The sequence below is a fragment of the Perissodus microlepis genome, chromosome 6 (assembly GCF_051167445.1).
Source record: "Perissodus microlepis isolate ML-2025 ecotype Zambia chromosome 6, ASM5116744v1, whole genome shotgun sequence".
Taxonomy (NCBI): domain Eukaryota; kingdom Metazoa; phylum Chordata; class Actinopteri; order Cichliformes; family Cichlidae; genus Perissodus; species Perissodus microlepis.
This window is the reverse complement of record NC_140466.1, coordinates 37,256,603-37,272,009: the sequence shown is the minus strand read 5'-3', so window position 1 is coordinate 37,272,009 and position 15,407 is coordinate 37,256,603. Positions and strand designations below refer to the sequence as shown.

Below are 15,407 nucleotides of genomic sequence, written 5' to 3'. Positions count from 1 at the left end.
GACCGTTACAGGCTCATTTTCAAAGCTTTGACAAAAATATCTAATCAGCCACTTAAATGGCAGCAACTCATTGCATTTAGGCATGTAGACAACCTGCTGACGTTCAAACGGCGCATCAGAATGAAGAAAATGGGTGATTCGAATGACTTTCATGTGTAATGGTTGTTGGTGCCAGACAGGCTGGCCTAATTAATTCAGAAACTGCTGATCTACTGGGATTTTCCCACACAAGCATTCAGACAATTGTCTAAAAAGGAAAATATCCAGTAATCAGCAGTTCCATGAATAGAAATGCCTTGTTGGTGTCAGAGGTCAGGGGAGATTGGGCCCGATAGCATTAAACTAATAGTAAGAAACTAACTCGAATGTTACAGCCAAGTTTTTGTAAATATTGAAGCAGATGGGCTCCAGCAACAGAAGATCACGTTGAGTGCCACGCTTGTCAGCCAAGAACAGGAAACTGAGGCTAAAATTCATGTGGACTCCCCCAAACTGAATAATAAAAGATCAGAATCATGTTGCCTGGTCTGATGAGTGCTGAATTTTACTGTGACATTCAGATGGGTCACAGAATTTAACATAAACAATATGAAGACATGGATTCATCCTACCATGCATTAATATTTCAGGCTGTAATGATCTATACTATCAGTCAAAAGTTTGGACACACCTTCTCATTTCGTGTTTTTTCTTTATTTTTACTACTTTCTACACTGTAGATACAAACTGAAGACATTGAATATATGGCGCATAAATCCAGATATAAATGTAATATATATCTGGATTTATGTAGCAAAGGCAAAATGATAAATAACTCTAAATATGTCCTATATTTTAGATTCCTGAAAGTAGCCACCCTTCGCTTTGTTGACAGCGCTGCAAAACCTTGTCAGGGTTCATTTGTTGAGTTTCTTGCCTTCTTAGTGGGGTTGGGACCCCACTCTTAAAATTCATATTATGGCAAGAACAAATCAGCTAATTAAAGAGAAACAACAGTCCATCATTACTATAAGAACTGAATGTCAGTCAGTAGGTAAACCTGCTAAAACTTTGAATGTGCAGTTGCAAAAACCATCAAGCGCTCTGTCAAAGCTAGCTCACATGCTACTGAGGATAAGTTCATCCAAGTCACCAGCCTCAGAAATTGCAAGTTAACATCCCCTCAGATCAGAGCCCAGATAAATGCCACACAGAGTTCCAGTAGCAGACACATCTCTACATCAACTGTTGAGAGCAGACTGTGTGAATTAGGCCTTTATGGTCAAATAACTGCTAAGAAACCACTACGGAGGAAAAACAACAAGCAGAACAGATTTGTTTGGGACGAAAAACACAAGGAGTGGACATTAGACCAGTGGAAATCTGTGCTTTGGTCTGATGAGTTCAATTTGAGATCTTTGGTCGACCTGCCGTGTTTTTGTACGATGCAGAAAAGGTGAATGGATGGTCTCTACATGCATGGTTCTCACTGTGAAGCATGGCTGAGGAGGTGTGATGGTGACACTGTTGGGGATTTATTCAAACTGAAGGCACACTTAACCAGCATGGCTACCACAACATCCTGCAGCGACATCCCATCCAATCCTGTTTGTGTTTAGTTTGACCATCATTTATTTTTCATCAGGACAATGACCCCAAACACACCTCCAGGCTGTGTAAGGGAGGGAGAAGGAGAGTGATGGAGTGCTGCGTCAGATGGCCTGGTCTCCACAGTCACCTGACCTAAGCCCAATCCAGACGATTTTGGAAGAAATGGACGCAGAGTGAAGGCAAAAGGGCCAACAAGTGCTCAGCATCTCTGGGAACTCCTTCAAGACTGTTGGAAAACCATTTCAGGTGACGACCTCATGAAGCTCATCGAGAGAATGCCAAGAGTGTGCAAAGCAGTAATCAAAGCAAAAGGTGGCTATTTTGAAGACTCTATAATATAAAGATGTTCATCACACCAATATGAATCAAAGTTTCCGTTGAATGTTTTCAGCATCTTGTTTGACCTGTGTCAGAATTAGGGCAGGTAAGGTCTAACCTGGTAATAGTAAGGTATAATTAACAAAGTGGCCAGTGTAAATAGTTTCCACGGATCTTTGGCGGATGTTTCTACAACTTGACTGGAATCCACCTGTGGTAAATTCCGTTGATTGGATATGAGGTCTGATTTGACAAATACGGTCCCATTGTTGGCAGTGCATGTCAGAGCCTAAACCAAGACATGAAGTCCAAAGCATTGTCTGTAAATCTCAGAGACAGGATTGCATTGTGGTTCAGATATTGGGAAGGATACCGAAAAATTCCTGAAGCACTGAAGGTCCAAATGAGCACGATGGCCTCCATCGTCAGTAAATGGAAGAAGTTTGAACCAACAGGACTCACCTTGGAGCCAGTCACCCAGTGTTACGGCCCTAGCAGGGCGTTGAATTAATCATGGGACTGAATATTTTATTTCAGAGACTATAGAAACTGAAACAAATGTAACTGTCAACTGATATTGGGTCACAAATTAGCTAAATTCGACAGTCTTTGCAATGATTAAAATGTAAACTGGTTTACTGGACTATTGGTGATGTGAATGCTAAAAATACAGATGTTTTACGATGAAAGGTTTGAGAAAGAGCCGCTATTCAAACAAACAGCTAAATACCATGCCTTTTTCAAGAAAGTCTTTTAGCGCTACATCTGCAACATTTCTTTTTTTTATTAAGAAGTATTTATCAGTCCTATTTTGCTCAAACCCCTCCTGCATTTTTCTTCTCTTGAGAAAATGGGGAAAAAAAGACCAACATCTTTTTTCAGTGTATCATTTAATGTACTCTCACAAGTTGGTGAACAGGTAAAACTTTTTTGCTCACTGTACTAAATCACACATCCATTGATAGTATAAATAGCCAACCTAATAATAATAGTACACATTTTCAAATACATAAAATCATCAAGTATCCAAGTCTTAAGTTATGGACATCAAATAAAAAGGCATACAAAATATTGCAGATGTTGGAAGTCCAGTTTGAAGCGCACACACACAAACAAAACTAAACAAAACTAAACAAAACTAAACAAAAAAAAAACAAAAAAAAAAAAAGGAAAAATGAAAAAGATCACATTTTTATTTTAACATGGCAGTTAATAAGTAAACAGAAGGTCTGATAAAGACTAAAAAGTTCCTAGACTTTCAATTGACAAATATTGCAACAGTTAAGCATTTATAATAAAAAATAGTTACTGAAAGGGCATAAGTGTGTGTAAGACTTCCTGCACAAGACAAAGGCAACAGTTTAGGGTTTTTTTTGTTCCAAGTAGAAAAATGAAACACCTTTTCCAAATGCCAACAGGAGCCGACTCCCGCTCGATTGCCTTTGTTCCACTTCCGATTGTAAGGCATTTATGGATGATCCATCTGATTTGAAGAAAGGCATACCTCTTTCTAGTCAGTCTTGAAACTGAATCCTAAAATTGAACAGGGTACACATAATTGTTCACATCAAGAAAACATTTCTTTTTCCTATTTTCTTTTTTTTTTAAACACATTTTCAGGCAATGTGAATGCACGGGCCAATCAAAATCTTTGGGATGCATTTGCAGAAAACAGTTAATCCAACATCTTACAATGATACACGACTCTTCCTATTTTTTTTTCTGGGCACATGAAGAAAAAACTCTGTTCACACAACTCTTGTTTTTCATTTTTTTTGACATTTAATTTTGAAACTAGAAAGGGAGGGGGAAATTTCATTTACCAAGCATGGTTTTCCAAATTAAAATACTTCAACACAATGAAGAAAAACAAAAAAGAAAGAAAGAAAAAAAAAGGAAGCCTGCCAGATTATAAGCTAGCAAGGTTTAATTAAACTCTTCTGTGTTGGAGGGTAGGTTGGGGAGGGGTTGGCGTGGCTCAATGTTTGGCTCTATTGGATGCAGCAGTTATTGCGATGGCCGTTAGAATCTTTGAAACGCAGGCGCATCTTTGGACGATATTTCTCCAGGTAGATCAGCTGCTTGCTGTTGAATGCTCCTCTGCGCTTCCTGAAAGCAAGTGTAGAAATTAATTAGCTCATGACTGCAGATTTTTTTTGTAAATCCATAATATATATTGCTACCATGGATATTGTAATATATTAAACATGCCCAAAGTTTAAATAATTCATGTCAGTGTGCATATAAGCAGTCTAAGCCCTGTGAGTCAAACGCTCAGCTTTTGTGAACCCTACTTACAGGCTTTTCTATGATGGCTTTGTCTGATGTTAGAGAGGAAAGCTCAGCCACAGATCTGTGACTGTAAGCAAAGAAGCTCCACCCACTAACTGTTCTAACCTTCTGTGTGTGAGGGGCAACCAATCAGATGATTGGTTAAAGGGAAAAGGAAAGGAATTAAAATGCTGTATTAAGGACCAGTACTCTGAATAACAAGGTACTGTGATAGAGTGCAAGAATATAAATGCTGGGTTGGAAAAGAGCAAAGTGGCTGCCCTGTACTATTACATTTACAGAAATAGTCAACTAACTCTGTTCTATATGAAGATTCATGGCGAAATGTATGATTTTTACATTGAGCATGATAACGATTCTTTGGCTTGTTGAGGATTTTAAAATAAACTTAAAAAAATTAAAGTCTTATTATTAACTGTTGATTTAAAAAGAAAAAAAAAGAGGATTTTATCCATATTAATAATATGTAAACATTTTCAATTACAGCCTCAAATTGCTGAGCTTTCCCTCATTTTATTGATTACTCTTTGGGAAAAAAAAAAAAAAAAAAAGCTGACTGCCAAGTGCTCTATAAATATTTCAAGTGATGACACATACTTTAAAGCACACCTACTGAATCATCCTTATCTCACTCTCTGACATCTCTGCTATTTATAGATATGACTCAGGCCTCCCTGCTTTACGTATCAAAGTATCAGGTTACTGCAAGACAAAAATCAAGGATTTTCTCAAAGTTAATGCCAAAGTCTGTCCACCAGAGAGCCTTACAAATGTAATTAACTATCAGATATTTTAATGGTTTTATAATAAAAAACCTCAACTCATAAAAAAAAAAAATAGCTTCATTAATCATTTCCTGCCAAATGATTTTTACTTACTGTCGAATGAACTGGACAGCATCTTCATACTTCATCCCACATTCAATCAAAGCGAGTGCCACCAGAACAGGAGCTCTGTGAAAAAGAAAGGGAACAGACAGTACCAGGAATGTTAGTTAAAACTAACATGCAAAATAGTGTTTTGCTCCAATTACAAAAACAAAACAAACAAATATTGCTTCCTCATAGATCAGATTAAAGCAAACACGACAGAGACAGGACCTGGCAGGTTGTCTGTACTAAGGAAGCACACACTTGGGACAAAATGTGGGTGATACTGTGAGTCATGTACAGCAGGATCAAAGAAAATGCACATGACTGCGTCTTTGCTTAAGATCTTCTTGGTTTGTTTTTCAAACCACAACTGATAACAAGGATGTTATTCCTATATGATAGTTTTCACTATGATAGCTCAGGTTGTAGTTCTGCAGTTATCCTTTGGATTGGTGGATTAATCATTTAAAAGTCAGATAATGGGGGAAACGTTATTTAATGGATTCAAACTGTTTTGTTAGAGAAAATCCCCTAAAATAAAAGCTTATGTACAATATAAAAACAATGAGAAAATAGGGATCATCAAATAACTGTTTTAGCACCGACTGCTTCTCTATCAGAATACAAACAGAAGCAAGAGCCACATTTCACTATCATACGTAAAATATAACAACTTGAATCTTTGTGTCAGTGACTGCTTACCTCCCCAGCCCTGCTACACAGTGCACAGCGATGCAGCAGCCGGGCTCCTCCCTGAACTTCAGCTTCAGCAGGTTCAGCCAATCATCCACGATCTGATTGGAGGGAGGAGCTCCATCGTCGAACGGCCAATCCTGCAGAAAGAAGAGAGAAGAAAAAAGGAAATGATGTCAGTGGCCTCCGTTCCTTGGAAACCAAAACAAAAGAAGTGAGAAGGCTGAGCTGCGGGGAAAGAAAAATGTTGTTGCAGCAGCAAGGACACCTGTGGAGCTTGTCTTCCTGCACAATCTGAACCTTCACTTGGAGGGAACCCCCCCCCAAAAAAAACCTAAATCTGTTACACAATAAAAACCAGAATAAAAAAAACAAAACAATAGCCTGGTATACTGGGGGGAAAACCCAGAGCAATGAAAAAAAAAAACAAACTACATTTGTTTTGGTTTGAAACATTAGGAGTCATGATGAAGTCAGAAGCGTGAACTCACCAGAACCTGGATTCCCTCTTTCACCACCAGGGTGGCATCATAGGTGGCCTCACAAACTCTCACAACCGTGGTGACTCCATATTTTTTCAACTCCTGTAATCACATGTCACAGGATTTATGAGCGAAAGAGGCAAACAAGACTGTTAAAGCTACCTCAGGATACTAAGGTTGGACAACACGTTAAAATTCCAACAAAAAGAAGTGAAAATGAATTTGCTGATGTATGCAAACACTAGCTCATGTCATTTAGTGATATTCTTCATATCATCAGTTTTTAGATCATTCGCTTGACTAAAGAGTTGATAAGTTAAGCTAGATAGCTTCGCCCATGACTATTTTAGTGACATCCCACTGCCTTTGGTTGACATAAGCGGCTAATCTGTTCTTGTGTGTATTTCCCTTTTAAAGGAAGGAGGTACTGTCTGGTAGCTCTTTTGTAATGTGCAATTTCTTGAAGTCTGTGAAAAAAGCCAACTGTTAAAGGAATCAATTGATTTTAGTCACCAATTTTGTCCGATTGCCCAACCCTCTAAAGCACACTGACAGTAATACACCTACATATGTCAATTCCTGTAATCTAAAACGATTCTGTAGTCATGGCTTTCATTGGCTGAAACATTTCCAGGAAAGATTTTAAACTGTGGTCGTTTCCAAAATATTTCTCAACATGTAATCACCGGTTACGTGCTTCTCCAATGTGGGCTTCGAGTAATATACACTCTGTAATATGTAAACACTTGACCACAATTTGGCTCACCTCTATGAACTTGTTCAGGGTGGCGTTGGTGGGATTGTGGGTAATGAGGAACCGCATGTTTTTGTAGGTAATCTCCACAGGGGCTGGTCTGTTCATTCGAGCCATCGTGACAATGCGAAAAAAAAAAAGTATAACAAAACTAAAATGTCTTCCACAGAGTAAACACTAATGTAAACAGTTAAACTCGGAGGGAATGTCAAACAAATGTCCAACAAGTTTTGAGGAACTCCGAAAGAAAAAAATCCTCCAGTCTTCTTCGAGGTTGGCAAGGCTAAGTGTCAAAATAAAATAAAAACAACCCCCCCAAAAAGAACAGTAACAGGCAAATTTGGGAAGTTGGCAACCGGGAAGGGCGGACAATTGGAGAAGTAACTCAAACCCTCTCCTTTGGAATAAAACAAAAGAAAAGGAAGAAAAAAAAAACCAAGGCTGGTTCCACCTTGATTCTGGCCAGGCGGAAGCCGACGAGGGCAGTGTGCAGCAGGTGGAGTTACCCCATCCAGGCCGAGTTATCGCTGGTTCTGGGAGGAGTCCCGGTCCTGCCAACTTTCCGGGGTCCCTCCTGTGGCTCAAGTGCGTCGGATCGATGGCGAGTTTGGCTGTTCACTCATCTGCATAGGCAGCGTGCTGAGCCTGGCAGTAGTCCCCACTGCCCTTCAGAAACTCCATAAATGTGTGACCCAGAACACCACAGAACTGCTGCAGGACACAGAGGGGGGCAGGAGGGAAGAAAAGCTTAATTTTTATTTTTAAAACACCTTTAAAGAACACAAAAAGCACAGGCAACTGTTCTCAGTGTAGTTCAATTAATTTGCCAAAAAGACAAACTTTTACTGAGAAACAGTTTTTATTCATATTCTATATGGAAACTGTGCCTCTTTTCTTTTTTCCTAAGCACAATAATCATGAAATGGAAAATCTGATATTGTGACAACTCTAATCCCCAACACATATCCATAAGCCCCTAGTCAAACATACCACTCCATCAGAGTAAAAGACAAAGGGATTAGATCATAGAGGAAGCACAGGGCCAAAGTATAGACAAAGCAGCCGTGAAACAAGTGAGAGATTTTCAGTAAAGTCATGATCCATTCATTTTTAAAAGAATAAAACAAATTTCCTCATTTGAATTTTAGAATTACCTTCAGACAACAGCAGAGTCTGGCTAGAAACACAGATTTAGGGCGTAATGACAGTAATCGAATCCCACAGTATAATTTCCTTTACATTAGCTACCCTGAAACAGGTAGTTAAATCGCAGCCTTTCTGAGCTACTCTTTTTTTTTTTTTTAATTATGCCAAGTTTCACACTCAAGTATGTCAGCAGCCACATTAACATTGTTTGGAGACTAAAGACACTAGGTGTCTGGGGTTTGATTCCCATGCAGAGAAAGTGGTGTTTCAGATAACGCAATGATTAACACAGCAGAGCAGACTGTACCTGCCAGTACATAAAATCACAGTGCAGTGCTGCCGCTGTACAGCAGAAATAAATATATAACGTGTCATTTCTGACATCCAGGTCGTATCTGTGTGCGAAGGCTGAGCTCACCGTGGGGCCTTCAGCGGGGCTTTAACATACACGCTGTTATGATCGTCAGAAATCTGACTCACAAATGTTTTCTCTGCCATTTCCTCCCTAATGCTTCTGCCCTTTACTCCTCACAGAAGCTCGATACCTGAGCGCTGGCTTACTGGAAAGGTTTTCTTCAGCTTATTGTAGAAATAGTAAAATCTAAGCCGGTCAAGCATGCTTTGTTAATCTGCTATTTTCCGGCCGAAAAGCAGCATTTACTTAGAAATATTACCAAGCACTTAAAAGCCACTGCCTGACTAAAAGGACAGTGATTTGTAAATATAAGAGAGACGTGAAGCAAAGCAGAAGTGGCTTAAATAGCAGACATGTCTCTGCATTGCATTACAAGGCTGTAAAGTGTCCTTTGTGTGAGGATAGACCGGGCGCCATCATATAACATTAGAGGCCTATAGGCGCCGTCGGGAGCTGTGACAAACTGCACGTTGCTCTGAGGTGACAAAAAGACGCTCGACCCAGACACCGGGCAGGTAGCCAGTCTCGCAAACCACTAACAACACGTCATTTACGTGTTTCGTTTATTTCAAATAAATATGCGTCGATTTTAGACGGCAAAAACTCCGAGTGAAGAGCCGGGACCAGCCCGAGCTGCGCATCCGTCAGCCGCTTCCTAATCGTGACGATCATCATGCAGCTCTAAGATTGCACTCAAATAACATGGCCAAATCCATGTTCTGTGAATTTTCGTTACAGTTAAATGAGAAAGGCAACGTTAGGCAATAGCACTGTGGAAATATTAAACTGGGTTTTTATCGAGCAGGCCGTGATTTCATCGAAGCAACGTGAAGGCCAGCTGGTAACAGTTCACCGTAACGTACTGATTTACAAGAGGAGCCTAGGAGACGAAACCGAGAAACAAAATGGCAGCCACGAAAAACAGGTTACTTACTGGGATATGCTTACTCATTGAAGATTGTAGCTTAATCATACAGCCGGTCCCTAGAAAAAGGTAAAACTATGAAACGGTTTTCCACCATAAAGTCCTGTGCTGTTTCTCCGAGCGGAGCCGAAGTCTCCTGATCTGCCGGGAAAGAGCTAGAGAGAGAGAGCGCGAGAGCCCGAGATACTAACGTCATTTCCTGTCAGGACTTTCACTATAAAACACTGTTCAGTATTAAATATACACCTTTAGTTGTAAGTTATGTACCTTTAGTTTTTACTAAAGGTTTCTGATAGCTGAATTAAATGTATACTTTTGTAGAAATATGCACTATGTGAGCATACAACAAAAATATTCAAAATCTTAAATAATGAAATGTTTAAAACGTCCCAATGTGTAAATGTCTTGACGAATGCTCACACATCATGTCCCGTTCACTTGTTAACAGAGCTTTATTTCGAAGCTAAACCGAACTTCCTTAACCCTTTGTCTTTCTTTCCTTTTGCCTTTAGCTTGACTGGTCTCGTGAAACCCCACCCTGAAAATGTGTAGTGTTATGTCCAGACATCTCTCTGTCTTCAGGCTGCAAGGTCAGTTGGTGACTGTGGCCTAATTCGTCCCTCAGAGGATGCCAGAAATCACGACACCATAGAATTATACATGTGTGGTTCTTTTGACTTCATGTGAAGAGACCTTTGTGTAGATACGTTTCATAACTTGAAATGGAAAGGAAAATTCCCAAATAATTTCTGAGTTTTAAAGCTTTTTTACTGTGCTTTGAATCACAAATGGGATAACACCATGGTGCAGTGGTTAGCTCTTTTGGCTCACAATAAGAAGGTCCTGGGTTCAAATCAACCATCATATTTACAGGGAGGTAGAACAGGTCATCTACTAATTGGAAGGTTGTTGGTTTGATCTCTGGCTGTTCCAGTCTGCTACTATTCCAGATACTAGGCAAGATATTGAACCCTGAGTAGCTCACTATGTGTTCATCGGAGTGTGACTGTATATAAATCTTAGATAGAAAAGGGGCAGCAAGGTGGGACCGTGGATAGCACTGTTTCTTCACAGCAAAGAAATTCTTGGTTTTCAATCCAACATCTGGCCAGGGCCTTTTTGTGTGGAGTTTGCATGTTCTCCCCGTCTCTGTGTAGGTTCTCATTGGGTACTCTGCCTTCCTCCCACAATCTCGAGACATGCAGTCAGAGGGGTTAGGTTAACTGTGGATTCTAAATTGTCCGTAGAAATGAATATGAGTGCTGATGGATGTCTGTCTCTCTGTGTTATCACTGCATCTGTGTACCCTGCCTCTTGCCTTATGGCAGCTGTATTAAATGTTCTGTTAAGTTAAATCTATGTGATAGTCTACAGGAACATCTATTACAAGCATGGGTTAAAAGTTCCAAAATCAAATGGAACACTCAGCAAGGATACACAAAAACCCCCAAAAAACACAATAGCTCAGATCCTGTGGGAGTTCAACATGCAAAGAAACAGCCACTGCTGACAACATAACCAATACGTTATAATGGCCTACACGGAGAAGGTATTTGACTACATCCCTCAAAGTGCCCTGGTGGGAAGTCCTTCTGGAGCATGGGATACTACTTATTCAATATAATAATATTATTGCTTTAAAAATTTGAAAACGGTGTAAAAATATGAAGGACTTTTGTTTAATTTTTTAAATAAAATTATCAAGGAAAAATAAATTGAGAATTAAATGTATTGTAGATTCACCACCGTCCAACCTTGTCATATTGATCAAATCTGCTTTGTATTCACTGGATGGTGTCTTGGAATGTCCACAGGTAAAGTTTAATCTGTCCACATAGACGTAAACCACATGATTTTCTTCTCTTTTTGCTTTACTCTTGATTTGCATGCATCTGTACAAAAGCTTTGATCAAAGTAGTTATTTCTTAATCTTTTATAAATTCCCTGTTTAAGAACAAAAGCCAGATCATTAACATGTGCATTAAACTTAATGCTGAGAGGATGTGAAGCTGATCTCTATGATCTCTAGAGCCACTGAGTCATACTATTTGATGAGTAATTCTTAAGTCATCAGGATCTAATTCTGAGTCATCAGAATCGAGTAAGAGGAGCACCAGAATGACTGAATAACTACAACAGGTACAATAATCCCTACTAAACATATACTGAACAAACCTTCTTTTAAGATGGTTTATGAAATTGGTTAAAAAGTAATTTATTATTGATTTACCGTCATAGTATATAGCTTATTTTAGGTAACTTTAGTTTTGACTTATTTTTCAGCAAGTAAATTAAAAGACTGATTAACTATACATGATATGGATTCCCGTTAATTACTTGAATAAACTGGAAGCTGGCAGCAATATGTCAGTATTTAGCATGTTCTGAAAACACAACACATAATGTACATGAAGGATCAAAATGTTAGTAATAAGCAAATAATAATAATATTTAAATGGGAAAGAAAATGCATATTTTCTCTTTATATTTTCTCTTTAATTAGTACCAAATTACATATTTTTGTCCTTTGAAATTGTCGAGAAGTTCCTTGTAAAAAACGGAACCTTTCTAGCCTTTAAGCCATTGAATAGGGTCATTCATGACTCCAGCAGTATATTTATACGTGCTGCTGTGTCATTTTAATTGTAAAAATATTTTCCATCATACATTTTTCAATCCACTTATACAACCTTTCAGACTTTAAAAAGAAATTGGCTTATTAGTATGGTAAGAATAATAGAAGGTTCTACCCCTGGAAATATGTGTGTCTGTTTGTGTTTAATATTATAGGCTTTCCACTTCTAATCATTATACTACATTGTGATGTGTCACAGTGAACCATGGCTAACACTGTTTTAAACAGAAGTGTGAAGGTAACAAAACATAGAAAAACAGTTGAAAAAATCCTGATCATGATGACTTCATCGTAGCCCAGCATTTATTAAGGTATCATCGAGTCACTCGTTCATCAATATTTTGTGGTAAAATACATACTGCACTCAAACATACCTTAAATTTTAAAATGAATTCTTATAAAGATTATTGAGAAAAGTAACATACATGAATTATCAAAATTAATGTAGATTTTTTAAATCAAATTTGTGATTTTTAACTTAACTAATTTTAGCATAATTAATGATAACAATAGCCTCTGACAGTAAACACATGTCTATGCTTGTCCTACCACTAGACCTCAGTGCAGCGTTCGATACTGTTGAGCGCAATATCCTATTACAGCGATCAGAGCATGCTGTAGGTATTACAAGTACTGCTCTACAGTGGTTTGTATCATATCTATCTAAGTTGTTGATGTAAATGGAAAGTCCTCTTCACACAGAAGGTTAATTATGGGGTTCCACAGGGTTCCGTGCTAGGACCAATTCTGTTTACATTATACATGCTTCCCTTAGGCAGTATCTTTTAAAAAAATATTTTTAGTTTTAAGTTTACGATAACAACAGTGCAGCATAAAGAAACAAACGAACAGACAGAAAAAAAACAAAACAAAAAAACAAAAAACAAAAGCCACATATGTGGGAAGAGTTCCAGAAAGGAAGAAACAAAGAATAGGGTATATATGACATATATGAATATGTCATGGGTCCAGACAGGACCGGATCTGGGATGTACCCCATTTTTAGATAACCGCACTGAAGTACAGTTTTTCAGCAACGCTGAGCTGCCCGACTCTGAGCCTTAGACAGTATCATCAGAAGACATAGCATACATTTTCACTGCTACGTAAATAACACCCAATTTTATTTATCAATGAAGCTAGACAACACACACCAATTACTTAAAATGCAGGAATGTCTTAAAGACATAAAGACCTGGATGGCCGCTAACTTTCTGCTCCTTAATTCAGATAAAACTGAGGTTATTGTATTCGGCCCTGAAAATCTTAGAAATATGGTATCTAAGCAGATTCTTACTCTGGATGGCATTACCTTGGCCTCCAGTAACACTGCGAGGAACCTTGGAGTCATGTTTGACCAGGATATGTCCTTCAATGCACATATTAAACAAATATGTAAGACTGCTTTCTTCCATTTGTGCAACATCTCTAAAATTAGAAATATCCTGTCTCAGAGTGACACTGAAAAACTAGTTCATACATTTATTACTTCCAGGCTGGACTACTGTAATTCAATATTATCAGGATGTCCTAAAAACTCGCTGAAAAGCCTTCAGCTAATCCAAAATGCTGCAGCAAGAGTACTGACAGGGACTAGAAGGAGAGAGCATATTTCTCCTGTTTTGGCTTCCCTTCATTGGCTTCCTGTTAAATCCAGAATTGAATTCAAAATCCTGCTCCTCACATACATGGTCTTAAATAATTAGACCCCATCTTATCTTAATGACCTTATAGTACCATATCACCCTATTAGAGCACTTCACTATTGTATTGCAGGCTTACTTGTTGTTCCTAGAGTATTTAAAAGTAGAATGGGAGGCAGAGCCTTCAGTTTTCAGGCCCCTCTTCTGTGGAACCAGCTTCCAGTTTGGATTCGGGAGACAGACACTATCTCTACTTTTAAGATTAGGCTTAAAACTTTCCTTTTTGCTAAAGCATATAGTTAGGGCTGGACCAGGTGACCCTGAATCCTCCCTTAGTTATGCTGCAATAGACGTAGGCTGCCGGGGGATTCCCATGATGCATTGAGTTTTTCCTTTCCAGTCACCTTTCTCACTCACTGTGTGTTAATAGACCTCTCTGCATTGAATCATACTTGTTATTAATCTCTGGCTCTCTTCCACAGCCTGTCTTTTGTCCTGTCTTCCTTCTCTCTCCCAACCGGTCACAGCAGATGGCCCCGCCCCTCCCTGAGCCGGGTTTCTTCCTGTTAAAAGGGAGTTTTTCCTTCCTGCTGTTGCCAAAGAGCTAAAAAATATGTTGCTATTTTTTTATTTAAGACTCCACATGAACTTTTTACTGTTATAAAAATAATAATAATGTAAATGTAAATGACAAAAAATAAAAATACTTAATATAGGTGCAGTTTTGACTACCCGCTGTTTGGAATGATACGTTAACTTATATTGAAAGGATAAAAAACAGCTGCATAAAAAAGCTTAACATACTCATCATGATTTTTTTTGGTCATATTTCAATAAAGTTATGAATTAAATAAATGTAACACATCCCTTGACTTGGCTGTATCAGCAGTAACAAGTGTATCACATGCAGTAGGTGGTACTTGATCTAAGTGGTACAAAGTTTAACATTTTTGAGCAGTTTAAAGACAAGATTTTTGTCTTAAAAGGTGGAATGGAAAATAAGAAAGATTGTTTTGTGATTCACTGAAAAACCCCAGAATGCGTAGTAACCAACTGATCCACATGTTTTATCTGCTTTAGTAAGTTGAAATTAATGGCTGTAATGATTTAGGCTTATGGTTTATTTTAAAATTATAATTTAGTACCACTTTTACAATTGTTTTAATAGTACACTTAGATATTGTGGCACCGCATTTAAATATAAAACACATTAGAAAGTGGCACCATTTATTATTGAGTACTTAAGAAAATTATGTTGCTGGTGTCACGCTGCCCTGTAGCAGTTCTTAAATGCTTAGACTGTCAGTATCAGCTGCTATTGTCTGCTCTTTATAACTGCGTGGAATAAATACTTTTGCTCCCATATCTTTCTGGAAACACACACAGAACTGCTGAGCTCTGCAGTTTTACTCTGCGGTGACACAAAAGCGCCACTGAATTGTTCTCGGAAACAACCAATGAGCTCAAAGCAGCAGTGCTTCAGTGTCCACCAGTGGCTGGCTGATGTCAGTTTCCAGCTGGATTCTCGTGGCTGTTTTGTGGGGCAGAAAGAATTTTCTAATCCGTCATCATTGTACCAATTGTCTATAAAAATTAATGTGCGAGTGAAGCTCTTTCACAGGGGGGGCTATCAATATCCAAA

The 15,407-nt window shown here is 38.5% G+C and overlaps 1 protein-coding gene and 1 long non-coding RNA gene across 2 annotated transcripts; both read right to left on the bottom strand.

The window, feature by feature from the left end:
- Nucleotides 1-3,499: 3,499 nt before the first annotated feature.
- ptp4a1 (protein tyrosine phosphatase 4A1) lies at nucleotides 3,500-7,122 on the bottom strand. Its single transcript, XM_084932202.1, has 5 exons — nucleotides 7,014-7,122; nucleotides 6,257-6,349; nucleotides 5,775-5,905; nucleotides 5,079-5,153; nucleotides 3,500-4,017 (listed from the first exon to the last, which is right to left on the bottom strand). The coding sequence occupies exons 1-5, from the start codon at nucleotides 7,116-7,118 to the stop codon at nucleotides 3,900-3,902; spliced, it is 522 nt and encodes a 173-aa protein (XP_084788328.1). The 5' UTR covers nucleotides 7,119-7,122; the 3' UTR covers nucleotides 3,500-3,899.
- On the bottom strand, nucleotides 7,065-9,670 carry LOC146386146 (uncharacterized). The gene is made up of 2 exons (XR_014800550.1): nucleotides 9,497-9,670; nucleotides 7,065-7,712 (listed from the first exon to the last, which is right to left on the bottom strand). It is a non-coding gene; the product is annotated as an uncharacterized LOC146386146 (long non-coding RNA).
- Between the last annotated feature and the right edge of the window lie 5,737 nt (nucleotides 9,671-15,407).

Coding starts and splice junctions, on each gene's coding strand:
- ptp4a1 (XM_084932202.1), bottom strand. CDS start 7,118: ATGGCTCGAATGAACAGACCAGCCCCTGTGGAGATTACCTACAAAAAC. Junction 5,906..6,256: donor AAGAGGGAATCCAGGTTCTG/GTGAGTTCACGC, acceptor TTCTTTCTGCAG/GATTGGCCGTTCGACGATGG. Junction 5,154..5,774: donor TGTGTAGCAGGGCTGGGGAG/GTAAGCAGTCAC, acceptor TCTTTTTCACAG/AGCTCCTGTTCTGGTGGCAC.